This window comes from Molothrus ater, chromosome 2, assembly GCF_012460135.2.
Source record: "Molothrus ater isolate BHLD 08-10-18 breed brown headed cowbird chromosome 2, BPBGC_Mater_1.1, whole genome shotgun sequence".
NCBI lineage: Eukaryota > Metazoa > Chordata > Aves > Passeriformes > Icteridae > Molothrus > Molothrus ater.
This window is the reverse complement of record NC_050479.2, coordinates 30874447-30902003: the sequence shown is the minus strand read 5'-3', so window position 1 is coordinate 30902003 and position 27557 is coordinate 30874447. Positions and strand designations below refer to the sequence as shown.

The following is a 27557-nucleotide window of genomic DNA, read 5'->3' as shown; positions in this document are numbered from 1 at the left end:
CCCCTCTTCTGGTAACTCTGTCCCAGATGGGCCTCAGGGTTTACTGTGGCTCTGGTGCTGAAGGTGCTTGGTTAGTTCCTCTTTGTTCACCTGGGCAAAAATCTCACCTCGGGCAAAGGAATATTTTTGAGCAGCCTTTAAAGAATGAGTGCTCACTTCTTGCTCATGCTCTTTCTGTGTTTGTTCTCTGGCACTCAAAGCAGTTTCCAACCGGCAGCATACAAGAGCTGTGGGTGTGAATGATATTGCAGCCACAGAAGATGATTACCAGAGGGTACTCCCAGAAGCCCAGGCTCTGGCAAAATACTCAGACAACAAAACTGTCATGAACAGTTCAGCCTTTGGTTCTGCCTGCCAGACACCTGCTGTGGGTCAGAGCCTCACAGCACCTGCATTTGTGGCGCTCACCCACTTTTCCTACAAGGATGAGCATTTAGTCTGAGCTGAGTGAGGCTAAGTTTCCTGCCACCTGAGGGCATTGAACAACCAGTATGGGGCACCCTCTGCATGTCCAAATGCCATGAGGACTGATGTCCTCTCAAAGCACAGCTATCATTTCTCCTAATTCAGAGGCAGAAAAGGTGGCTGTGCTTTCCCTTCAGTAACCTGGATTTAGCACAGGGAAAATGGCCAGCCCACTTCACAATAACTGGCTGCTAATGGGATGCCCAAAACCTTCTAACACGTGGAAGTGGGGCTTCTAAATTTTCATTTCAGGCCCTTGCTAGAGTTGAGACAGTCCTTCCTCCACATGCCAAACACACTCTTAAGGCCGGCTGGCAGGCTCTTTAGGGTTCTTTTATGGGGACTGAGATCTGGGTAAGCATGCTGTCCATTGGGCTAGAACATAAAAGGAGGGGAAGGGAAGCAGGAATAGGTCTCTTCCCTCTGCTATGTGTCTTTGAAAAGCAAGCTGAAAAGATCTGCTCAGTTCTTTGAAAGGGCAGGCCTAGGTGCCAGTTTGGAATGGGGTGTGATCCCAAGCAGATTAGGGTCACCACATCTCACACACTTTTCAGTGTTTTCTGAGTGATACTTTTAACACGGACTCAAAACTGAAATAAAAGTAACTATCAAGAGACAAATTTCTGGTAATTTCAGTTGGCTATCATCCAATCATAAGAATACTACAAGTACACCTGATTATGCCTAATAAGAATAGATAATATAGGTTTGATTGCTTATTTTATTATTTTATTTTTTAACAGATCAGAGAAAGGAAATAAGTAGATAAACCAGTAGGGAAACAAAGCAGGGTATGAAATCCAAACAGATAAAAAAGGCTCAGTGAAGTGGAAACAGAAGTTACGGGGAATCACAGAAAAAGACTGGGAGGGACCACAGTGAGTCAGTCACCTGTCCAACCTCCCTGCTCAAGCACGGCTATTCCATGTCAGCCTGGATGGGGTTTGGAGCAACTTGGTTTACTGGCAGGTGTCCCTGCCCACGGCAGGAGGATTTTCGATCTTCAGAGTGCCTTCCAAGCGCTCCGTGACGCCTCCTCACGGCCCAGACCGGCCCGAGGCCTCCCTCGGCCGGGACTATCCTTATTAGGCGCTGCGGGAAGCGGCGGCGCCGGGCCCGCCCGCCGGCAGCGCCGCCTCCTCCGGCCGCGCCGCGCACGCCGGGACCGGCCCCGCCCGGCCTTGCCCAGCACCGCTGCCCGGGCCCGGCCCGGCCCCGCCGGCACCATGCAGGTGAGCAGCCGCGGTGCCCCCGTGTCCCCGCTCCGGCCTGTGCGGGCGGTGCTGCGGGGCCAGCGCGGCAGGGCCAGGGGCCGCACCCCGGCTGGGCCCCGCCGACAGCCACGGGCCGCCCTCCCCGGCCGAGGGCCCGGGGCAGCCGGGGTGGGGGCGGCCCGGGTTCCTGCCGCTCGCCCGGGGCAGAGGTGGCTGTCACGGGGCGGTGTTGTTCGGCAGCTCCATGGCTGGGTTTGTGGCAGTTTGTTGCTTTTTTTACAGCTGCGGTACTTACTTCACTACCGTAGTGAGTGGGTCGGCGTATCAGGCGCTGCGTCAGTGTGATAGTAAATGCGGGGTCGAGGGAAAGGTGACCGCGGTCAGAGACGGGAGGAAAAAAAAGTCTGGTGTTGTGTTTGCGGAGCTACATTGTTCTTTTTCTTTATTTTCTTCTGTTTCTTCTCCCCTTCTGCCCCCTCCCCCTCCCTTCCTGTGCCCCATAGCCCATAAGTAGGGGCTTAGTCGGGGAGGAGAGATGGTTGTATGGCTGTGAACAGACCTGGTGTAAGGTGTGCTGATACGAGCTATAGCAAAGCAGTAGGTGTGTTCAGTTTCTAAACTGGACCTAGGCCAAGACAACAAGGAAGCACAAGCAAGCTATGGGTGCTTATCACTGAGATTTCTTGTATTTTAAAAAAATAAAATTGCCTGCTAAGTAGGAAAATCTCATACTCAGCCACTGTCCTTTTCAATAATACGTAGAGATGTATTGGCCTTGTTTTGCAGGATTATTGCAATTATTTTACAGTAAAATCTCAGGAATAGTCTAGCTATAGATTTGGATCTGAATCCTTAGCAGTGGGCTTGGCTGACAGAAATGGCTTGCTTTTTTCTAGGCACTTACATAGTCACTCTGACTTGAATCTAAATAAGGAGACTTCCCATGTACTGAGTGCTAGGTCTGTAAGGTTTGTGCCTGTGTGTGTGTCTTGTCACTACTGCTTTCTGATGCAGTGACCATTGATTTGGTGGCCTGTCCTGCTGAGGGTCTGTAAGGAAGCCCTCTGGCTAGCATGCTTCTCTGTCACTCAGCTAATACCCTCTCCTTTTGTTGCTCTTTGTGAGAGATGCAGAAGTGGTTATAATGCTTCAGACTCTGGTACCCAGCCAAGACCTCCTGTATGTGCTGTGAGTGGGATGGAATAAAACACAGTCTTCAGGGTACTGCAGGTCTGCGGCTGGAGAGGAGCCTCGGCATCAGGAGGATTTGCACTGTGGCTGTCTGGCACCATCCATCCAGTTACCAGTTTAGTAAATGTGTTAAATTCTACAAGTGGTAAAATTCACCTTGAAGAAATACCATCCATTTGTTGTTCTGTTCTAGGATCCAAATAAAGACACGGAGTGGAATGACATTCTGCGTAAGAAAGGAATCCTTCCTCCAAAGGAAAATGTGGAGGAACAGGAACGGGCAAAGGAAGAGGAGCAGTTTGCCATCCTTCAGAAATCTCTGAGTGAGTGACCAGCCAACTCAGGCAGCAGCAGAAGAAGCCTTGGAATGGCTCCTGGAGGAAGTTTTCTCAAAGAAATTACCGGCAGCAATGTTTATATGCCGTACAACCAAAGTGATTTCAACTTCTGTGGGGGGGAAAAAACAAGTCCTGAGTCCTAAGTTATTCTTGAAGAAAATACCTTATAATCAAGTGATTTTAGTTATATTCCTACTATTGTCAGGAATAAGCATACTTCAGCCAGGGTGTAATTAGTAGGATGGCATGATAGTAAATACTGAATGGGACCATTTTGACCACCACAGTTGTAAACAGGTCTGACCTTACAGAAGATTTCCATGTGGAAACATGAGGACATGGGGCACTATTCAGGAATACTCTGCATTATTTGACTTTAGTCCTTAAATTATTTATTTTAGTCTTTAAACAGGCACAGATATTTGTGCTTAATAATGTTTGTAACACTTATTGACTGTTTTATGTGATGCTGTTGGGGGACTCTGAGTAGGAGTTAGATAGTGATATCTAGATTTGAAAATTGATCTTGAAAGTTAGGTGGTGGGAGTTTGGGAGGGTCCTCCTTTTGAGGGTCCTCATTTTCCTTTTTAAACACAGGCCTCTAAACCAAAACATTTCCAAGGACTTCCATTACCTCAGATAAATTTAATTCTTTTTTTTAAAGCTTTGTGCCCCACAGGACTGTAATGTGTCATTTTCCAGGTTTATAAGTATAGCAAAACTTCATCTGTGCAGGGTGATCAGCTGTTAATGGTATCAAACAAATACATTCCTAAGCACATGGATTCTTCCAGCACAGGAAAGCTTTGTTCTTCGTGTCAGCTCTGTATTTTTTATGGAAGTAAACGATTGAAAACTGAAACAGGAGTGCAAAGGGAATCAGCCAGGTGAACGTGCATGTCTGTGCTGCGGCTGCGAAGCTTGAAAGCTTGTGCAGGTAGTTGGGTGCTAGTCTAGGCAGTCTTCAGCTCAGATGCCTTTTCCATCATATTCTTTCCATCTGTATGTCTAAGGCACATAACACTTCCTAACAATCCAGTAAGAATAATAATAACAGGTTGAGAAAGCTGGGGCTGCTTATCCTGGAGAGGAGAAGCCTTGGGGGAGAACTTTAGCCCCCACTTCCAGTGCCAAAGATACTGAAAAAAGAGCTGGGGAGGGACTTTTTAGAATCATAGAATAGAACCATAGAATATCTTGAGTTGGAAGGGACCCACAAGGATCACTGAAGTCCCAACTCCTAAGGGCAGTTCCAACTTTGAGACCATGTAGTGGTAGATAGGACAAGGGGAAATGACTTTAAGGTGAAGGACAGTAGGCTTAGATTAGATATTAAGAAGAAATTCTTTGAGGGTTGTGAAGCACTGGAACAGGTTGCCCAGAGAAATTCTGGATGTCCCATTGCTGGAAGTGTTCAAGGCCAGGTTTCATGGGCCTTTGAGCCCATGAAACCTCCACCCTTTTAGTGGAAGGTGTCCCTCTTGGCAGAAAGGGTTGGAACTGGATGATTTTTAAGGTCCCTTTCAACCAAGCCATTCTGTTATTCTAAGATAATATTTTTTAAAAAATCCACTGCATACTTCCTATTAATCTGTCTTTAGAGTAAATAAATTCTGTCGGACTGATGAAAGTTAATGAGTGTTAATCCTGGAATGAGGTTTTTGCTGATTTAATGTTTCTTCTATTCTAGTGAAAACTTATGAGGACATGACTCTGGAAGAGCTAGAAGAGAATGAAGATGAATTTAATGAGGAAGATGAGAGAGCTATTGAAATGTACAGGTCAGAGCAGCTTGCAGAATTTGGCTTTAATGATAATTGGAGGGTCTTTCTTTTATATGCTTTTAGATATTGTGGAAGAGAAAGGATGTTTTTAGGATGATGGAAGAAGGGGGTTGTGTTTCTGGTCTCTTGTGGAGCTTCTAAGTGTCTTTAAAAGGATAACAGCTTTTGAATTCAGTATCCTTTATCTACGGCCTAGCTTTGCAGAGATAATATGCACCTGCTGAGTGTATGGCTGGGGGTCCTGAGAGCTTTGAAAATCACCTCCAGGAGTTCCTAATTTTTGTCTCAATGAGATTAAGGTGCTGCAGATTTGCATAATTAGTGTTGGTTTCTGTCGATCTCATAATGTCTCTCATGGCTTTTGCCATTTAGTTTGATCGTGTATTATCTAGAGAAGAAAGGTCTAGTGAGGCCAGAAATGAGGGAAAAAAGCATTTCATGAAACACAGATTTACTTCTTGCATGTGGCTTTAGCCTATGGTGCAAATACAAGAGCATGTATGGTGTAATTTTGCTTTTATTGCTCTGGGGTTAGAAGTTTGTAATTTTATCTTTGAAGTCTAGGCTTCAACCAGCTCCTTCAAGTTATGTTCTGTCAAAAAAATGCATCTATTCACAAGGTGTCTTTTTCATTCCTGGCTATTTAGGCAGCAAAGGTTAGCAGAAATGAAGGCAGCTCAAATGAAGAATAAATTCGGGGAAGTCTTGGAGATTTCGGGAAAAGATTATGTTCAAGAGGTTACAAAAGCTGGAAAAGGTATATGGGTAGTCTTACACCTCTACAAACAAGGGTAAGATTTTTTTTTTAAAACCATTAAACCTTGCACTGTCAATAGCTGAAAGTGCAAGGTAAATGTATAGTTATTGTGGAACTAAGGACTGGTTTTGGAGTTCTAAGAAATAAAAACAAATGAGTAATTTTAAACTGTTGAGTCCAGATTGCTGAACTTCATTCTAGAATGATGTTACCATGAGGTGGCTTTTTTATACATATCTACAGCACAGCAAGATGTGTACCATACAGCTTCCATAGAGGTACCTGCTGCCACTGAAATATCCAAGCTTTGGAAATTATTCTGGCTCAAATGCAAGGGGCTTTGAATAGGAAGGATCAATGTGTATTTAGCTTGGTTTCTAGTGATATACAAATGGAGTGAGCCAGGTTTGCAGTCCTGTCACCATGATAGAAAACCTTGTCAAAAACGTCTGTTAGCATTGCTAGATTTTTTTTTTTGGAAAGGTTATGAATACTTGCTGTTGTTCTTTGTCTCTAATTGCATATAGGTGTTGATCATTGTTTGCATACCTTCTTCCAGGAGCAGCTTTGCTTTTATGCTTGCTCATGCAGCTTCTAAGTATCCTAAATTCATTAACCAGTTTCCCTGAATAAAAAGGGGGTAGAGGGGAAGGATGCATTATTAATATATTAAGACAAAAAACCCACCACACACCAAAATCTCCAGTGGAGCTGATCTCCTTTGAATGCTGGAATACAGAAGTTGCTTCTGGTACTTTTGTCTTTGCAGAAAGTCATCAATGTGATATTTCTGACCTTTCTTCTGGAGCTGTTTACTTTTTAAATTGTCTCTTATTTTCTCCTTTTGTGTGTCTGTTGCTGTTCTTCTCAGAATTCCACTCTGTGCCTTAATAAATCAACATATGAGTGGGCTTGCAAAGAAGTTCAGAGATGTGAAATTCATCAAAGCTATCTCTACCACCTGCATTCCCAACTACCCTGATAAGAACCTGCCCACGATATTTGTGTACCTGGAGGGAGACATCAAAGCTCAGTTCATTGGGCCTTTGGTGTTCGGTGGCATGAACCTGACAAGGGATGGTGAGTGTCTGCATCTCTGCTCTTCCCAAGGAAAAGCAAAACTGCATTGCTGGGAAGGAGAGAAATGAGGCTTAGGAAGGGAAGGGAGGTACTGAAAATGATACTAGATTTTTTTCCCCCCCCCCTATGGCTCAACCACATGCTGTTATGTAAAAGTAGTGGTAGGCCAACATGTAGGTATTTGTCTTGTGTGTGCAAGTATTTATGCCTGCCTTCCACTAAAGATTAAAGAAAGTGTGAGGTTGTGTTCATTATTCTGTAATATCTGAAAGAAATTAGATTTGATGATAGGATTATCAGCAGCAGTAGGAGAATGGTTTCAATTGAATGTGTTGTATTGACTTTCTACCACTTCTGGGAAGCAATCCAGTCCAATTTGGGCCTACTGCTGGTGGTGAAGTGTCTCTTTACTGTCTAAAGGAGCTAATATTTAGTGTGTGATGTAGAGACAAAGGGGTGAATTCTATTTACAAGGTACATCTGTGGAAAATACCTATAATTCAGATTATATATTATAGATATTATTTCATTGTAAATGAATATATTATAGATATTATTTTATTGTAAATGAAATTTCCGCAATTTACAATGAAATAATATCTATAATATATAATCTGAATTATAGGTACTTTATATCATTCAGATAGAAATAAATGAAATACCTATAATCTGAATTACAGGTATTTTATATCATTCAGATTATACATTATATATATTATTTCATTGTAAATGAAATTTCCACAATTTTTTGCCCTTTCTTAAATTTTTTCCCTGCCTCTTCTGATTGTGATGAGCTCAGTATATGATGGGAGCAACTGTAATGTATGAGCAGTATTCCTTCCCTGGCAATAGATGTGCCAACTTGTCTTCTGCCCTTACGTGGCTAGTAGGAGGTAGAATTCACTTTCACTGGGAGAGTTGCCTCTAAAGCTGGTGCTCTGCATCCATCACCTCTTTTGCACTCCTGGTTGCAAGGTGAGCAGGGTGGCACTGGGGATGTCACTGGTGGGTACAGAGTACCCTGACCTTTGTGCCCTGGGCTGAGACCTGTCCCAGCACTAGGGACTGGGAAAGGAGGGGATTGGCTGGAGCTGGTGTGGTAAACAGGGCAGGAGCTTGGATCTGGGTATGGAGGAAGAAGAGGAGAAGGACCCTGGTGTGGTGGGGTGGTGGTAGGATGATGAGGGAACTCACCTGGGTGTCTTTTCCTCAGTTTGCTCCCCTGCATTAATGACTCTTGTTTTGCACTGCACAGAATTGGAGTGGAAGATTTCTGAGTCGGGTGCCATCAAGACAGACCTCGAAGAGAACCCCAGGAAGCAGATCCAGGACCAGCTCATGTCCTCAATCAGGGCATGTGTCCCAGCCAGAGGGGAGAGTGACTCAGAGGATGACTAATTCCTGCATCTGCAGCTAGATTGATGCAGTGCACTGGCAGCCAGTGCTCCCACCTCAAGCACTGGAGACACTCCTCAAGGCCTTGCTGAGCCCCAGAAGGGTAGCCTTTCAAGACATTCATTCTAGAAACCTCTAGAAACTAAAAACATTTCTGTTTTTTAAAAATTGCAGCTTCACTTAAGATGCTGAAAGACATTTTGTATAGTGAAACCTGAGTAAATCTTACTCAAAAGTTTTAAAATACAGATGTGAGTAGAAACAGGTCTCTTGTTATTATTTTCATAGTAAACTGCTACTTCTTAAAAGATTTGAAATATGAAGTGGTCATAAGTGCACTGTTTTTAACAAGCTAAAGTTGTACAAATCAAATCTAAATAGCTGTCTTAAATAATTGCTTATGGCGCTTAAATGGACCATCTCTCAGCCCACTGTGCTCTGACAGCCTGGACTTCACAGAGAGCTGGGGGGGTGGTACCCATGATGCAGGTGCTTCTGAAGGTGGTATGTGGTCCTCTGCAGAGATGTGCTGGCACCAGAGGGACAACATGGGGCTGCAAGCTGGGATTCCAGGCATCTTGAGGATGGCCAGCCTCTCCTGGGACCTGCTGAATCCCAAACTCCACTTCTGAGTTAGCAGCACTATTTTGCCTTTCACAAGGGCTGAAATTCCTGCACCATCTTGCCTGTTAATTGCAGAATAAAATTCAAGATGGTGGTGCTCAAGTGTGAAACTGCTGATTTCTTCAACCATATCAGAAGTCAGGTGTTCTACAGTAGTGCCATTGCCAAATGGGAGGGAGGATGATGTTTGAGGAACTGACATCTTGCTATAATAAAGACTTCAATTTCCCCAATACAGTAATAATAACTGAAGCCTTAGAAGAGCATAAACTTAAATACCACCTTGATTATAGATCTGCTGACATTTGGAGCTGTTTGATTACTTTGGGTTGGATTTAATGTTCACCTGCACTTTCAGTTGGTCTACACTCAGGCTAACAGTCTCCTAGAGCTTTGGCTAGTGAGGCTGCCCCAATGACATTTTTTTATATTGCTGATGGATTCTGTGGATGGATGGCACAGAATGCTGTACTCAATAAGCAGTGATACTTAAAAGAAAAATTTTATTAGTTTGTAGTGACTTTCAAGCATGATTCTGGCACTCTGAGACAAATCAATGTGAAATCCAAACAGCAATTAACTGTTCTTTCAGGTGAGGTTGTAAGATCCTGATGGAGAGCTTCCTCTTTGAGATGTGAATGGTGATTTGAGTTTCGCTTGTCTCCTTTTCTTTTAGGTGTTTTTTGGCAGAGTAGCTAAAATATTGATCTTGTGCAAGTGAGCCAAATGCAGCACAATAGAAGCTGGTAGATCCTGAATATTATTACATAGCAGCACTCTTCTCATGATACAGGGCTATCTTAAATGCAGACTTGATGCTTCACTGTGCTCACCTACAACTTTGTACAGTCTAGGAAAAGGATGACTCTTCTTCTCTGTGGAACCCTACACTGCATATTTTGCTTATCTTCTGCTTGTTCACTCTGAATTGTGCTTTTGAGTGACCTCTGATCACAGGGATTGCATTTCTTTGGGAGGAAACTAGAGAAGCTAGGGGTGAATAAAAAGGAGAGGTGGGACTTCAGACTGTTTCCCTCACAGTCTCCCAGCAGGGTCTTAAAGTCATAACTGCCTTCCCCTTCTGTGTGTGGTCTAATGGGGTTTGTGAGCTCTTGGACTGCCGAGCGGACTGAGGTTTGAAGAGGACTAGGGATCTGTGTGGATTGTCCCAGACTGCTTCACTGTGGGGAGCCAGATATCCTGTGCCTGGGAATGATAACTGTGGCACCCCCAGGTAGCAGTTTTGTCTTTCCTAAAAAAGAAGTGGACCTGGTGTGCCTGGGAGGTTTATGCAGGAGATTGCCTTGGGGAGGGGGAGAGTGCCTGCTCCCTGCTGCCAGGGCTACAGCAGGGGCTGCCTTGCAGTTTCATTGGCAGCTGCATTTTTGAACAGCAATTCAGGAGAAATGGAGACATTTTGACCTCCATCTTTTATCCTCACCTGCTTAATCTGCTGATATGTTGGGGGATGCCACTGGAGGATGCCATTCTGAAAGGGGCAGATGTGAGAATCATCACAAACGAGAAGGGGCTGAATATCCTGCCCAGCTGATGAGACTCACATGGAGCATCATTTCAAATGGTATCTATGCTTCTCACTCTTTGGCTAGGTGTGAAAACAGCTTTTTGTAACATTATTATTTTTCCTGCCAATCATATTGCCATGCTCAAGGCCTTTTGTAGAAATTAGGTCTCTGCAGGAAGCAGATAATGAGGTCTGTTTAACCTTTTGGCAGAGCAGGAGCTGTGGAAACACATTTAAGGGAATGAGCTTTAGCTTTAAAGGAAGCTGGCTGCTAAATAGCAAACCAAAACAGCCAATTAATACACACTGCAGAAAGGGGCAATATAATGGGAAAAAAAATAACTGGAGAGGGTGAGCTCTCATTTGCCAAGGCTTGGGGCACTGTTGCTAAATGCACTATCAATATTTTTGCAACCTGCCAACAGTTAGTGTCAGATCAATGCTCACTTTTCATCGGTGAGAGAAGGGTCTTTCTGTCAGCTATCATGGGAGAAATCAGAGGCAGTGATCCTGTAAACAGTGCTGGGGCTTGTGTGACTGTCCTGCACACTGCTGTGAGAGCATCCCTGCCTTGTGTGGGTGACTGTCCTGCACACTGCTGTGAGAGCATCCCTGACTCATTCCACACTGCAGCAGTGCCAGAGGGTGGTGGGAGGGGGAGATGTAACCTTGGGCTGTAGTTGGAGGCAGATGATTTGCCATTAATGGACAGTCATTCTGGAGTTTTTTGTGTGAAATGTAAGTGCACCACTAGTAATAAAACAGTTCTCTTCATGGTGCAAGTCTGAAGTCTGCTGCTTAGCCAGGCCATGTGATCAGTTGCATTAGGTTTGTGGCAGGCTGCCCTGATCTGGGTAAGTTGCCGTCCTGATTTTTTCCTCCCCATATCTTTTATTCACAATATGGACTCACCAAACCTGCAGGACAGTGTTTCACTTCAATTTCATTTGCAGAGGGAGAGCCAGGTGTTGTGCAAACCAGGCAAAGCCATGGTTAAGCTGCTAGTTCTCCAGGTACTAAATCCAGTCAGATCCCACAGTCAGGGACCTGTACATCGGTAGAGGCACCTGCAGGACTGTGGCTACAGAAGGTGAAATTAAGGAGAGTCCTTTGAATGGCTGTGTTGTCCTGTACCTGTTTTGGCCAGGTCCTACTTCCCTAGGGCTCAGCTCAGCCTCTCCTGCCTCCTCCTTGTGGCTGTCCTATCACCTGCTTCCCCAAATATGCTCAGGTGTATAGTAGAGGAAATGTAATGTATTTGAATTTCTGTATAGAGGCTTTGCCCCGGATGTCCCAGTTGCCCTTGATGGGCTGCAGCTGTGATGTCCTTAATTGGGCTGCAGCTGTGACCAATGAAGATGACTGGGATAAAAGGGGGCAGGTTAGCCAGTCAGGGAGAGCCTTGGAGGAGCCCTGACCTGAGAGAGAACAGCATGCAGCAGAAGGAGTCAGTGAAGAGCTGCAGCCATGAGAATATGCCAAAGAGGTATGGACTTTAGAAATCTAATAACAACAATATGGGACTCTTGAAATAATAGAAGAAAAACAAGTGGTGACCCCGACGTGATAGTTAGCAGACGATAAGATAGCTGAGAGCTGTGGCGGCCAAGAGCTGCGGTGGTAGCTAGCAGAAGATAAGACAGCCGAGAGCTGTGGCAGCCAAGAGCTGAGACGGAACATAGCCTTTAGGTTAGGGAGCTGTGAAAGAGTATGGCCTTTGAGCAAGGAGCTATGTGGGTTGTACATGGCCTGTGAGTCATGGGAAAATATGAGTGTTGTACATGGCCTGTGAGTCATGAGGAAATGTATTGTATTGTAATTGAACATCTGTACAACTGTTAACTTACGTAAAAGAAAAGGGGGAAATATATAGAGGAAATGTATTTAAATATCTGTATAGAGGCTTTGCCCCGGAGGTCCCGGTTGCCCTTGATGGGCTGTAGCTGCGATGTCCTTAATTGGGCTGCAGCTGTGACCAGTGAAGATGACTGGGATAAAAGGGGGCGGGTTAGCCAGTCAGGGAGAACCTTGGAGGAGCCCTGACCTGAGAGAGAACAGCATGCAGAAGAAGGAGTCAGTGAAGAGCTGCAGCCATGAGAATACGCCAAAGAGGTATGGACTTTAGAAATCTAATAACAACAATATGGGACTCTAGAAATAATAGAAGAACAACACAGGTGGATATTTGGTTGGTCTTGTTGCTGGGAGCAATTTAACTTAGGTGAGATGGCTCACTATGAGAAAGCTGAGTGTGTGCATCCAGCTCTGTTGGATCAGTGCACAGGATGGGCACACAATGCTAAGCCACAACTTAGCCTGACAAGTGAACACTAGTATTTGTCTTTGTAGAGCTCATGAAGAAAGTTATTCTGATCTACACTGATTCTCGTGAAAGTTAAGATACACTTTTTATTCCTGTTTTTAAAACTCAAGTTCAGAATAATTTGTCTTTATGCTCTGGAAATCTGAGGAAGTTAATCTACTTCACCGGCAGTGAGAAATGAAACTTTTAACAGAAATGTCAGTAACTCGGAGTAGCTCTTCTTTTGCGAGGGGGTAAAATCCCTCACCTTTATATGAACATTTTGCTGCATATTTATTGGGATTGGATCATGTCTAAAGAAACTTTACTCTTACTGAGATCAAAGGAGAATGCTTCCCTCTCATTGCTAAAACTAACATATTCCCTGTCAATTGTTTGGAAGGCAGTTGAACTCATTTCTTATTACAGCCCATTATAAATCATTCCTCATTTCAATCTCATTTAGTTAATTCAGTCATCAAAGGGTTGTAGGAGGCATAAAGTATTTTATTGATGTATTTAGCTCTTCACAGAATTAAAAAGAAGTATTGAACTTCTTAGGTCTCTTTACTTGCAGATGGCTCTTGTGATGCAGGAAAAAGCTTCATTCCCTCCTGTAGAAGGCAGAACCATTAAAAATGAAGAAGCAGCAAGAGACTCTCAGCAAGAGATTCTCTCCAGGCTTCTGTGGGAGACTGATCAACAACATAACTTGTTTTCATATACCATGTTAAAAAATTCATCTCTTGACAACATGCCAAATTTTTCAGGACTTCATCATATTAATTTGAAGAAGCTGAGGTCTGATAAAAATGTCAGGAAAATATCAGGTAATTCTGAAGTTTTTCTATTTAACACTTCAAATGTTAAATAGGGAAGGAACTGTGATCTAAGGAAGAACAGTCCATATAAAAGTTATTAATGGGCAATGAGATGTATGTAATTATGCATACTTGTAAGCCTCTGCTGCAATATGTCTCCCACAAAAAGTCATTCCAGTATTCCATCAAACACAAAGCTGATTCTTGTAAAGGCAAAAGTTACAGCATTTGCTAGTGAGGGCAAGTATTGGATTTTCAGACAGCCATTGCCTACCCCCTCAGAAACGGACTCATGCTATAGCATGTGTCATCCTGATCCCCCTCCCCTCAGTATCTGTGGGAATACTTTCATTTACAAGGAGGGCAACAAAGACAGGTACTGAACTCCTTCTTGCATGACTGCAGCTTGTCCTTCTGTGAATTAGTACAGACCATTTGGGGGTGTTGGGAAACTTCATTAATTATCTGTCCATATGCAGAGGATTTCTGTTAAGCTAAAAGTAGGGATACCCTGGATCCTCCAAGTTGGCTCTCACTCCCTGTAGTTTAGATGTTGGCCTGAGGTGATTGGAAGAGAAATTGTGAGGGCTGCCTCCATGGCAGAGAAGTCCAGTAACAGACACTTGCAAAGATCTGCTGCAACATTAAGGCATCAACTACAGCCTTTAACAAGAAGGTGCTGGTGGTAAAAGGGTGCAAAGTTTTGTGGATGTAGCAAAAGCAGGAGAACATGCAGGATGTGGAGTTGGGTCTCCTGTCTAGTAAACATCCCCAAACTTCTCCAGCTGGGGTGCATTCACTCTGATTATGCCTATCTAGAAAATTTAATAGTCCTGAGGAATGAGATGGGAACTAGATCTTGTGGGTTGAACCAGGTCCAGAACAAAGGTCTCATCCTGGAAGAGCTTGAAGAAGTTTGTTTTTTTTCTTGTCTTCCTTCTCCCTCTGAGACTAAAGGCAAGAGCCCTTGAGAAAGTGGGAGAGAGAAAGGGCAAGAGGCACAGGCAGGATGAAAGGAGCTCAGATGGGTAGCTTAGAAGAGCAGTCTGACCATTACTAGAGAAGAAGGGTAAAGGTGAAGATAATAAAGAAAAATTTTAGAGCTCGTATTATGGTGAAGATTCAGGAATATTTAGTGTTGAGGTAGACTGGAGAAGCACTGTTCTCAAAAGATGGACTTTGTGTATGTAGCTGGAGACTGTGCAGGATAGCAGAGTGGATGGCAGCATTAAATCACAGAGGAAATTTCATGCAGACCTATGAAAACTTCTTCCCTTACTTCAGTGCATAGGAATAAAAAAGGGTAAAGATGCATGCTGTGATCCACAGAGAAGTGTTGGGGGGTGAGCAAGTGAGCACCATTAAGAGCAGAAATCAGGCAGGTTTTCAATAAGTAGAATCAATTGGTAAAAAAATAATCCTGTACAATTCAGGCTAGGAAAAGATATTGCTGTATTATTTGCCTGCTAATAAGCTGTCTTTAGCATAAGCTCAGGAAAAGCTCTGAATCTTTCAGGTGAGAGGCACTGTTTATATACAGTTTTACAAGACACAGTAAGCACTTGCTGCATCATAGCATCTGGCACATGTTACAGATCCAGCCCAGTGGGTAATACAGGCTTTCTCTCTACTTTATGATGTCAAATGGCATTTTCAGTTTAAAAACTACTACTACAGTGTCATTTTCAAACTTAGCTGCTGCCCTATGCATTTGTGTTGTATTATAAAACAGATATCAATTTCGTTTTAAATGCAGTTGAGGAACAATCTCATCAGTAGCAGTCCCATGTTGAATGCAGTTAGAAAAGGGAGAAGGAGAAAAAAAAACATCTCTTTGTCCTTTTACTGATGAGTAGCTGACACTTCAGGCTTTAGAACCTCAGGCATCTCCTGGTGACAAAATGGTGACCAAGGGTTTTGGTGGCCCCTCTGTAAAACACACGCACCTCGTCTTTCTCCTCTCCTGGTGCTAGGATAACCAGTGAGCACCTGGACATCCTCCCAGCTAAAATACCAGCATGCTTCCGTCACTCTGGGCTTCAATCAGGGCAAAATCTTTATCATCAAAGCCACACCAGCTGCAACTGTCACTCAAATCTGTGTAAAGCATGTGGGATTTCCTTACAGAGTTATCTGAGAAACTGGACCCTGGGTTGTGCATCATGCACCTTGTTTCTGAAATGCAGATAGTGCCCTGGAGATCCAGGTGCTCAGCTGGATACAGGCAAGAGGAAAATGAGAGTTTTTTGCAGTCTCAACTTTCCTCCATAGAGGTCCCCTCAAAAGGCCCAAGCAGTTTTCCCTGGTACAAAGGAGCCCTTGGAATGGGGCACCTCTGTGCAGTGACAGAGTGGCACTGTCCCCATCCAGTGTTGGTGCATTTCACTCCATGATCCCATCAAAGGGGAGCATGTGCAGACCAGAGTGAGGGAGGATGGGACCCTGGCTGAGAGCAGGCAGCTGGTGGGGTGCTCAGGTCCACCAGGACCCAGGGAGTGCTTGGAGTCACTGGCTCAACCTCCAGCTTTGCTGGCAGAGAGACAAAAACTTACCTGGAGCAGACCTTCCTGCATGAAGGAGATGATTAAGAGTGTGGATGGCAACATAGTGTGGAAATCCTGAGAATGATGGATGCCTGATCTGTCACATACCTCTGGACTCCCAGGCTGCTGTGATATACATTGCTCTGTTTTAGGGAGGACATACTAATGGATGAGGCATGCTAATGGGATTGGCTTCTCCTGTTATAGCTGTGGCAGCTCTTCCTTACATAAAAAACCTAGCTTCTCTGGATCTCATATTCCTCACCAGGAGAATTCATGTTCCGTTTACTGACCATATATTGGTATTTCAGGTTTTTCTGTAATTTGTATCTGCAGTGAGCTATGAAGCACTGTGCGAGGGCAATTGCTAAACTAGAGTAGTTGTTGGTTTGTCTATTTGTCCATCTGTGCCAGGTTTTCCTGCACAGGAGATCTCTGCTATTGCTGTACTTAGAATGAGTCTGCATGGCTTCCAGCACGTGTAGATAGTCTGTGAATAAATTCTGCTATTCCACTTTTTAAAGAGTAAAAACTTCTACAGAACTTTGTCAGTCCTGCTTTTCCATTTTATTGATTTCATTGTGATACAGCTGGCTTTCTCCATTAGATACACTTATTGAAGGTCCTGGGCAGACAAAAATGAAAAATGTGCTAGCCCAGAAAGCAGTTCAGATCTTGTCATTGCTTGAGGACTGGAACAGCTGATACTGTTTCAGGATACTTCACCATTCAAGGGCTTGAACTCTGCTGGAGTTTTCATGAGAGGCTGGAAGAGTGAGCGAGTCCTGCGGTATGGTCTCTCTCAATCATGCCGGGCACTAAGTAAATGCAATTGTGCACAAGATGGCAGTGTTCTCCACGAAAAGGACCTTCCCATCCTTCCTTCCTTCCTTACTCAAGTGCCTGAGTGCTTTGAGACATGATCTGGCTTCAGTAAAATACCAGTGGCAGCATTCGACGTGTTGAGTTCTACTCTGTGACTACGGAGAGTGAGATATGCATGCCATTTGTATGTTCAAATGTGTCTCACTGCAGGCACGTGTAAACTTGCCCCACAGATTTCTAATAGCTCCAGTGAATGTGCCTGCTTCAGCTTGTTTTTTCTGCATTCTGGCCTTAAAGTGAAGTTAAACCTAGTGTCTAGATAATTAACTTTGTAAGACTCTTCTTTGGGAAGATTAAATCTGCACCATGTTCACAATAGCTGACTGTGAACACTTCTGATCACTCATCACCATAGATCCAGATGTCCACAAATGCATCACATCTAATCAGTCTCCAGAAAGAACCTGGATCCAAATCCAGAAGACTGAGGTGGGAGCTTAGTCTGTCTACAGCAAGGCAGGCACATCCCAATGTATGAGACACGTGAAGGTCTTCAGAGGACTGCAAGTTCCTTGTTGCTGTTCCTGTCTGAGGTAAGATCATTTCCATGCCTTTCTCTGGTATCATCTACCCTCCTCTGATGAAACACCTGCAAAAATAGATTACTTTCACTGCATGAGCTACATGGATTATGCATTAGGACCCACATGATTTACAGAGTAGAGAGCACCATGGACCAGGAGTGGACACCGCTAGACTAAGAAAACTATCTTGAGTTAAGAAACTGAGGGCTAGTGGTGTTAAGAAAAACCCAGAAACTTAAAACAAAACTAAAAGCTGTATTGAAAAATGGTTTATTGTAAACAATATTCATAAATAGCAATCCAAATTGATCAGGCATCTATGTGAGAGGCCCTTCGGGGACCTTTGATTTTCTGATCAGACTCAGAAGAGTCCCTGGCTTGGCATGGCAGGTACCAGCTGGGGTGGGTGGCTGCCACCCCGGTGGAGAGACATCCTGACAGGAGGAGGCATGGGAATGGAGCACCTTCCCAGTCCCTGTGGACATTGCCCCCCCAGCAGGCACTGCTGAGGAGCAGCAGCACTCCTGAGCCACCTGTGAGGATCACTCTCAGTCCCCATAGCTGAGCCACCTGTGGGGATCACTCTCAGTCCCCAATAGCTGGGTCACCTGTGAGGATCACTCTCAGTCCCCATAGCTGGGTCACCTGTGAGGATCACTCTCAGTCCCCATAGCTGGGTCACCTGCAAGGATCACTCTCAGTCCCCATAGCTGGGTCACCTGCAAGGATCACTCTCAGTCCCCAATAGCTGGGTCACCTGTGAGGATCACTCTCAGTCCCCAATAGCTGGGTCACCTGTGAGGATGCTGCAGCACAGCAGCCAGCGCTGCCTATCCCACTGCAGCTCTGCTCCTGGGAGCTCTATGGAGGCACTGAAGAGGAGCAGAGTACCAGAATCTCCTCCAGCAAAAACTGATTTCTAGACTTGGTGAGGGCACATCAAAGTGCAGCCCTGTGTGTTGCTCAGTAATTGAGGGTTAGGCACCCTCCATCTGCACGAACAGTGGTGAGTAATCGTTTGAGGAGCTTTTCAGTGTCTGACCCATGAGCAGACCAGGAGTGATTTTAGACCTAATGTGATACCTCTTATAATGTTTTTGTCCCAGCTCTCTGCTATAGGTGGTGATTCAGCATCTCTTCATGGGTTGACTTTGCTCTGATCTTTCTGAAGACACATTTTTTCATAACAGTATTGCTTTGAAACTTTGTTTACAGATGAAGTCAAACCCCATTTATTATGGCTAAAGACCATCAAGTATGTGGATGAGGGAAGAAATAAAACCTGGATGGTTTAGAAATGAGAGCTGGACTCTGGCTGGGCACACTAAGAAATGGCCAAAGAGAACCCAACTAGAACTGCTGGAGCACACAGCATCCCATTAATAATGAAAGTGACAGGGTAGACATCATATCTTACAGTCCAGGGAGGATGTATGGTCTCTCAAGACTTAGGATCTAATGCTGTGCTTTGCAGAGCTCTACTGTTGTTCTGTGAGATTTCAGGATTCTGTGTTTTGGTTGTTTGTTTATTGCTTGGATTGTCACTCAGAACAGAGTAAAAAAAAAAAACAAAAAACATTTTACCAAGGTGTAACTGAAGTTCCTTGAAATGGACTGTCCACTTCCCCTCCAGAACCCTGCCCAAGTGGGATTCTGCAGTTTATGTTTCTAACCTGCAGTAGGCACAATCCACAATTTATGCTATTCAGGTGGAGCTGAAGGGCTCTCCAAGGGCACATGCATGACATGGGTGTCCACAGTGGGTCAGGAAATTTCTGGGCTTGGGTGTGTGCAGTGCCCATACAAGCCTATGGCCTGTGCCCATGGGCAGAGCACCCCATACATCTCTATTCCTGTATGTGATTGACATCCAGTTATTAGAACCTCCATAGAGCTTTTCAAATCTTAAATAACCCAGCCTCATAATCACTCTGGGAGGTAATTAAGCTGCCTGGTTATCAACAGTAGAACTGAAATGTGGAGTTGGGATCTAAATTTTGGATGAGATATCCTTTTTTTTTTTGCAGGTCAGGTCACAAAACATTAATACAAGTAGTGTGGAGCAGTATTTCTGCTTCTATCATGTCTCAACATCAATACTTGAGTTAGATGTTTAGTAAGCTCCAATATCCCAATCCTGTTCTCAGAACATCTTCCCATAAGGCAGAATCCCAATGTATCTTGTTAGAAAAATGAACAGAACAGGATGTTTTATAAGATCTAAACTGTACCAAGATCACGGTAATTTGGAGAACATCACAGGCATGTTTCCATGTCTCAATGCACTGTTAATGTGCCTCTTTGTATCAGGTTTTAGCATAATCTGTGATGGACTGAATTTTTTTCCTTTTTTTTTTTCTTTTTTTTTTTTTGCCATGGCAACCTCACTATGGTGATTTCAGGTTAGGGAGCTTTATATTTATCTTGACCAGCATGAAGAAGCCTGAGCCTCATTAACTGAGGAAGGTGGATGGGTAGCATATGGAACACACCTCACACGAGACGGCGCTTCCCTTCCCAGGGCAACTGGGTCATTTGTATTATCTACATGAGCTGCGGTTTTCCTTTTGGAAATACTGAGTTGCTAACTGCTCTCTGTCCCAAGGGAAGAAAATCCAGACAGATGGCTTCAGAGAAACCTTGCATCTTTAAGGGAAGATATCCTCCTGGAACAATAATTAATGCTGGTGGGACTTTTTTTTGGGTTTTTTTTTTTTGAGAAACTTGGAAAGAATTCAGTATCACCAGAGGGCATTAACACAGAGCCTTGCAGAGGACAGGAAAAGATAAAGAGGGGAAAAAATAGCTAGCACAAAGCAGTGATCCTATTAAAATGACATTGAAGAATTCTATTAGTGCTCTTTGCCCCCTCGCCTGCTGCCTTCGAAGATTGGAGGCGAAACACAAGTGCTTGTCAGTCAGACAAAGCCTACTAATAATCTCTGCTAAAAAGTGACATTCACAAACTCCAGAGGGACACACAGGGCTCCAGGCTCTGGGGCTGACCACGTCAGGAGGCTGCTGTGGGTGCCAGCAGCCCCGGCTGGAGGCAGGGGATGGTGGGGCAGGCGTGGGTTTGGGCTGCTCACTGCCCTGAGGCTCAGCAGCTCTGTCTGTATCATCAGTAGGGCTGAACAGCATCACTGACACTGTGCCAGAGCCAGTGCCATTGTCCCCACAGCAAAGGAGACTGGCCTTATGCAGGCTTTATGTGAGGGCCCTGGAGCTCTGGGCAAGTGGGGTGAACTTCGTCTTCCTTTTACCGTAACTGAGACACCTTCCTATGCTGCTGTGTGAGGGTCTCTGGTAAAAACTCATCCCTACTGAAATGGCACTGCTCTTCATGGTTGATGAGGGTCATTAGAAGCACTCAAGTATAAGGGAAGAAAAGCTAGATGCTAAGCTAGTCTTTTGAAACAGAAGGAACAACTGCCTTGGACGTGCTGCTTAGTTTGCTACTGTGTGCTATATCCCAGTGGTGACTTTGGGAACCATGAAAAGAGAGAGCCCTGAGACTAAGGGCTGCTCTCTACCAAAGATCACTGGGAAAACACAAGACCTCATTCCTCACTAGCAGCTAAACCTCCTTATTTTAACTTCCTGAACCTGTTCTGCCAGTACATTTCAGCAAATATTTGTTTATGTAAGAGTATCTAGTGCACCATGCACAGGATTAAGAATGTTTCCTTTTCCTAGACACATTCAAAGTTTTGATTTTCATTAATTTCTCTTTCCCAGTTTTTTAGTAAGAAAGTCTGCTTGGATCAGGATCAAAGGCATAGTTTATTATTCTTTTGGAAAAGTAGATTCTCTGGAAATTACTAAATGTAGCACAGAAAACTCATACACCATCTTGTCTGTTTTACTCAGCAGAGATAATGTCTCAGCTGGAGTACTTTGTGTAGCACTGGGCACTGCATCCCAGAGAGATATGGCCTAGCTGGAGAGAATCCAGAAGGGAGCTGCAGGAAGGATCAGAGGGCTTGAAATCATGACCTACCAGAAAGAATTACTCCATTTGGGTTGCTTTTCTTCAAGGAAAGGAGATTAAAAATGGGGGAAGGGAGAATGATAATATTCCTCAAATATGCAAAAGACTGCTGCTGAGAGAAGAGGAAAAAATTCTTCTCCCTTGTGAAAAGCAAAAGAAATAATGGGTTCATATTGCAGCAAGAATAACTTAAGTTAGGCATTATGTAAAAGCTTTCTAACAGGATGGAAAATGAAGCACTGGACAGGATCATCTGAGGAGACATGCCACAGACCCCACTGGGAATCTTTAAAACCAAAGTAAGTAACTGTTCCTCTTGGACAAAGGAAAGGAACAGATGACTTTGGGAGTTATAGGCATTATTATTAGTATGATATTTTATAGGAAAGTGATTCACCTGGAAATTCAACTACTGGTAAAGTGGCAAGTTTAAAAAGAAAAGAATAAAGTTTTTATGAATGCTTTTCTATATCTTAGGAACTTTAAAAATCATCATTTCAAGATTTACTAGGCATATCATACTAAAACATTAAAAGGTAACACAAAAACAACAGCACATAAAGGGGAGAGTTTATATATTTCAGTACTGGACTGCACTTGGCATCTTTGAGCCACTGACGTGCCCAGGGGCACTTGGAGCAGCATTGCTCTGCAGAAAGCTCACCTCCTTCCAGATCATCCAAGTGAGGAAGGCAGATTTCCTGCCTTCCTCAGGGAGCCTGGCACTGCCAAAGGTGGCTCGGGGAGTATTATCGGGGCAATCCAGAAAGGAGAGGTACACCTGCTCTGAATGGTGGCTAAGCACTGAGCTGGGATGTCAGAGGATGGAAATGGAAAGAGATGATAAGAAAATTGCCAAGTTGGCCCTTGCAGCTGAAAACACCCTGGCAAAAGTCCTCTCCTGCTTCTCTGCTGCGGCCTCTCAATCACTCTTGGTACAGCCCTTGTAATGTTCTGCCAAATAGGATTACACTCCAGCAGAGGGAGAATTTACACATTCCATAGGACTTGATGACATAGCAATTGATAAGGGCACACCACTGTATTAACTGGGAAAAAAATCCATATCTATTAGGGGCTGGCTGGGTGAGAAAAGGAGAGTTACATCCTCCTGCTTGGTTTCAAGCCCAAGCAACCTTTGTCTGTGTGCAGGGAGAGTCTTCTTGCAAGCCTTGTGCTTGTTAGAATTTAATTGCTTGCTGGTCGTGCTGCTGGTGAACTGGTGCAAATAGAGATGATCCCTCATTAATGCAGGAGCTTACATGAGGCCAGCTCCAAGGAATAATTGCAGTCGTGTCTAAACACTCTCTGGTCCAAGTTTCCTTAAACCAGAATGGCATTTTATTAACATATCTGAACAGAAGGAAAACTCAGCAATAAATCTGTCTGGTAACTGTTTCCTTACCCTCTAGATACTTTTCAAAGTAGGTCTTCTGAGTTTGTCTTAGAGGGTATTAGAGTCCTGGAACTGTGTACAAATGCATTTGGAAGCACATCACCAGACAAGAGGTCAAGGGGCCAACAGCCACTATTAATTGCAGCCAGGCAGGAGAAGAAACGCTGCCCTTCAGCCTCTCTCGGATGGAGAGAGTGTAGCACAGCTGTAAAGAGCTGTAAAGAGCCCTCAGGAAAGGAGAAAGCTACCTTTTGCATTTCTAGCCTTGTGTGGAGAAAAAAATGTAAAAAGCAAAAGAAGAACTCCACTTGCAGGAAGATACACGTGGATTTCTTCTCTTCCTCTTCTGAAGCCGAACACGTCAGTCTTCTCTCGCACGCGACGCGAGCTGCATGTTGAGACACCTTGTGATTATAAACTCTCCTCAGCAAAATTACTGAGGGTCAGAGAATCTGGGCACTTGTGGGCTGATGTGATTGGCAGGACAATTAGGTCTGGACTGAGTTCTTTCATTTCTGCTGGAAACTTGGTGTAATTACAGCTCCTGCCTCTGGCCTGTGTGATGCTGGAGGTTGGATGAGGTGATCAGAATACTCCCTCTGGCCGTAAAATCTATTAACCTTGCTTTGCACTGCACATGGCTCAGGCACACAGAAATTCAATACCTGTCCACCAGCTGAAAGCTCTCTTGTCAACGAGGGAGAAACAGAGGGAATGAGGTGAGCAGGGTTTCTCTCCAGTTTTTTTCCATTGAAATTGCTGGAAAGAAGCTCTCAGGTGAGGGAAGCAGGGCTGTGTTTTGGAGGCTCTATGACAAGGCTTGGGAGGAGTGGGCCCCTCAGCTGGGGTGCACTGCAGACCTGCTTGGCAAGTGATGGACAACTGAGGGGGACATGGGCCTTAGGGATCCCCATGCTCACTGAAGGTGCTGCTTCCTTATTTAAGGGGGATGGAAAAGGAAAATCTGGTGGGGGCTCGCTACTTTTTCTTATAAAAGGAAAGCTCTTGAGTACAGGAAAATAGGCTGTCCCAGAAACAGGCCAGAAAATCAACATACTCCAGAGACTGTGATCTTTATTTTTGCACATATAGGACAGAAGGATTTTTTGAGTGAGGATCCTACTGATTTACCAGCTTTCTGAGCGGGCAATTTTTTGAGAAAGGGGCTAGTGAGACTTTCTAGTTAATTGGGTAATCTGCCTTAATGAGTGGGAGATTCATCTGCCTGAATTTGGTATCTAAAAGCTAAAGAGTGCAAGCCTCACCCAGCCAGACTTTCACCCCCTTTGTAGGAAAAACAGAAGAAGAGATGGCAAAGACAGATAGGACTACTGACCCCTGGAGATGCCCATTTCCCTGCATGAGCTGTACAAGGAGCCTTGGGTGGTGGCTTCAGGCTTCAACGCCTGATTTGCAGGAATCCCAGGTTAGGTAAGGTACACAGCAGCCATCAGAGTAAAACTGTCATGCTTTTCACAGATGATATTAATGTCATTAGAGAAAAAAATGCCACCAAGTAATCAATCCTTAGTTTAACTAGCTCCAAGCTATGAAGTCAGACAGCTCCAGCTGGAGGCCAAATCCAGCCTGTGGGCTGACTCCATCTGTCTTATTTGTGCCTCTGCCGTGACTGTGTGGTGGGATGGGAGGTGATGGGGAGCAGCTGTTTGCACCCTGGGGGAAGTCCAGCAGTTCCTCATGTTCCTACTGTGCTTAAGTGCAGCCAAACCCTCAGCTCAGGGAGGTGCTGTGTCCACATGGCTCGCGAGGGGAGTCTCCAAATGGGCATCTGGGCTCCAGGAACACAAAACAAAGCTTGGACCACCCTGTGAATGAAGTCATTCTTCTTGGCCAGAAAGAGACTTAGGAAAGTAAACATCTTGAAGCTTGTATTGCACAGCCCTTCTTTCAAAAGTCCAAATTAAGTGTTTGGATGTGCAGCCTGTGCTGAGAGGTAGCATTTGTGTGGTTCTTGCAGTTTCCTTTGGAGGAATTTTCACAAAGAAAACAGGAGTTTGTGTTTTCTGACATTTGCTTTAACTAAAAGGCATTGTGAGGACTTTCACAGAATACCAATTAGACTCACAGGTTAGTGAGGGAGAGCTATGCACTTCGTGTTGGCTGAGGTCACTGCACAGCAGGAAAAAGAATCAGAGCTATTCACAAACAGCCTATCCCAGAGCTGCAAATCTGATTTCTCCACTTTAGCTAGATGAGGGTTGTTAGCAGAAGTAGCATCTCTCCTTACATTCACTGATTTAGTTAGAAAAGAGTAGACTAGTTGTTGGGCTGTGATCAAGGTCTGAAACAGAACCTGGCAACCAGAAGAAGGGCTTCTGCTCCCTGGGGTTCATCTGGGCTATTTTCTTCCCCCCAGCTACATCAGCCAATCTAGGAAAAAATATTACCTCACTATTAATGATGACTTACATTTATCTCTGACAATCACAGCTATTGCAACCTTTCCCTTAATTCCTATCATTATTCAACAATTGCAAGGCTTGGAAGCCTCTAAAAACACTCTTTGTGCCTTTGTGTTTGTCAACAGCTTTATGTGCTTATGTTTGACAGGTGATGCCTGTTTGTGCCAGGCCACTGGTGCCATGAGACAGGATGTGCCCTTGGGCCACCAGAGAAACCCTATTTGCCCCCTGCAGGGCTCAGGGAGAGCTGGGTGCTCCAACAGGTCCAGGTATGGCTCATAGGTGAAGTTTTATCAAAGCAAAGCTATCCTATATCTCAGAGAATCCTTTCCTTCCTAATATTTCTCTGTCTTGAGAAAGCTGTAGGGCAAAACAAACCCTTCCTCCCAAGGTACCACACAACAAGCACTGCCTGGCAGTGAGTGGACACTCACAGCACAAAGCAAGAGGACAAGAGGGATTTCCTGAGGCAAATCCAGGACTTGCTGAGAGACAGACACCTCCATTCTGAGCTCTGGGAGGGACAGACCATCTCCTATGACTGTTTTCTGAGTGGACCACTGAAAGCATGAATGAGCAAGAGCTCCTTGTAATGTTGTAGCAGATCTTTTCAGTGGTGTAGAGCACGAAAAGCCTATTTTCAAATGGCAGTAATATGCAGTGCTTAACAAAAATATATAAAGTAAAGAAATTCGAGGTAAATTGGAGCAATTTACTCTCGATTTTTACTCATGTTACCTCTAAGTCAGCAGAGAGGTTTTCTTGCCCTCTCTCTGGTATGAAACAAAGGGTTTATCTCTAATAGTGATAGAGCTGTACAGAACAGAATTTAGCCACCTACACAGCTTTAATCAAACATCTTTCACTACTTGAAAGGGGAATTTATCCAAGTAACAGCTTTTAAATTGACCACACTAGTGTTTCTGGGATAAGCCCTCCATCATTTCTTGGTATTTTTCTCCATCTGTCACATTAACCTTGCTCTGATTTCTCTCCTAAATGTCAGTTCAGCAGGGTCAGAGGCAGCCACAAACGTGGCCAGGAGGGCCTGAGGTGGTGCAGCTCTCTCCTCATTACCTGATTTGGCACACGTTTGTGGGGCAGCTGAGACTGAAACTCCCCAGTTAGTTTGTCCCCCGAACAGAAGAACAGTGAAAAATGTCACTCTTCTTGATGGGTATAGTGCTCTCACAGATGATCTGAGTCCCAATTCTGTAACTCCTCACTAGTGTGTACCATCACTCTCCTTAACATTTCTATTGCTCTACACCATAAACATGTAGACAATGTCTGTGCTGCACACAAAAGAGGTTAAGGTATCAATGCCTGGTCCTAAAGACAAGTGGCTTATTTGGTACAGCTCCTGTAAAAATATATAGTTCCATGCTGAAAGACTACTTACTTTAGCTTACAGAAGCTGGAGGAGAGAGTAGCTGCTGTCTTTTCTAAATTTCAGCCATGTAGTCCTTAGCTCTAGTAAATTTTTTGAAGATGTAGTTGCTCTACTGAGGTTGATATAAAGCATAGTGTACTGATGGAGCATATAGAATGAAACTTCTTACCAAACTCATTATTAAAAGAGCAGATTTTAATGCTTAGAGGAGTTCATCCTCAATTAATGGTATTGTTGTCTCAAAACAATATTTGCAAAGTACATACAGGCACATGCATGTGCATGCACACTCCACCTTGTTTATGACCTGCTCCTCTTCCTTAAGTTCTCTGGTCACTACATGTAAAGTGGAATCCTTATTTCTTTAAATAACTCATTTTTTTCCTCTTTCAATGAACTTACTCATGCTCTTTGAACTTCAAGGTAGAAAAATCAAAAGCAGTCACTGTGTCTCTTAGGAGTTCTTGACCTACTTTGTACTGATCAGTTCTCATCTTCTACAAAAATGTGGAAACTGTGTCAGAAGGATTTACACAATAAGATGTTGAGGCCATTTCTTCTTTTAACTTTATGAATTTCAAGGAAGGGAACCTGAATGCAATATGCACAATCTTTAGATACAATTGTAGGAAAAATGTGCGTGCCGACAATGTAAAAGATCCTCTGTGGGCTCAAGAGGAAACTTGAATGAGTTGTCTTGTGTAATTCAGAAAGAGTCTCTGAACTCTTTCATGTTGGCAGTAAAATCAGGACTATTGTAGAGTGATTTTGTTATCAGAAAAAGGGGAAATTTGAAAACTTGGGGGAAGGAGGTAAAGCAAATGTTTTTGCACTTGAAGATTAGGTTTTCACGAATCAGTCACTGATCAATGGCATAAAGGTAAAGGTTCATAATTAGAAGTAATG

General features: G+C 44.1%; 1 protein-coding gene across 1 annotated transcript; it reads left to right on the top strand.

Moving 5' to 3' along the window:
- The first annotated feature begins 1396 nt into the window (after positions 1-1396).
- LOC118689842 (phosducin-like protein 3) lies at positions 1397-8486 on the top strand. Its single transcript, XM_036388334.2, has 6 exons — positions 1397-1697; positions 3064-3193; positions 4899-4989; positions 5640-5783; positions 6621-6829; positions 8085-8486. The coding sequence occupies exons 1-6, from the start codon at positions 1692-1694 to the stop codon at positions 8225-8227; spliced, it is 723 nt and encodes a 240-aa protein (XP_036244227.1). The 5' UTR covers positions 1397-1691; the 3' UTR covers positions 8228-8486.
- The last annotated feature ends 19071 nt before the right edge of the window (positions 8487-27557 follow it).

What these genes read in the sequence shown, in the direction of transcription:
- LOC118689842 (XM_036388334.2), top strand. An exon ending in TTACACCTCTACAAACAAGG is followed by an intron (nt 5,784 to 6,620) that starts GTAAGATTTTTT and finishes TGTTCTTCTCAG; the next exon opens with AATTCCACTCTGTGCCTTAA. An exon ending in CATGAACCTGACAAGGGATG is followed by an intron (nt 6,830 to 8,084) that starts GTGAGTGTCTGC and finishes TGCACTGCACAG; the next exon opens with AATTGGAGTGGAAGATTTCT.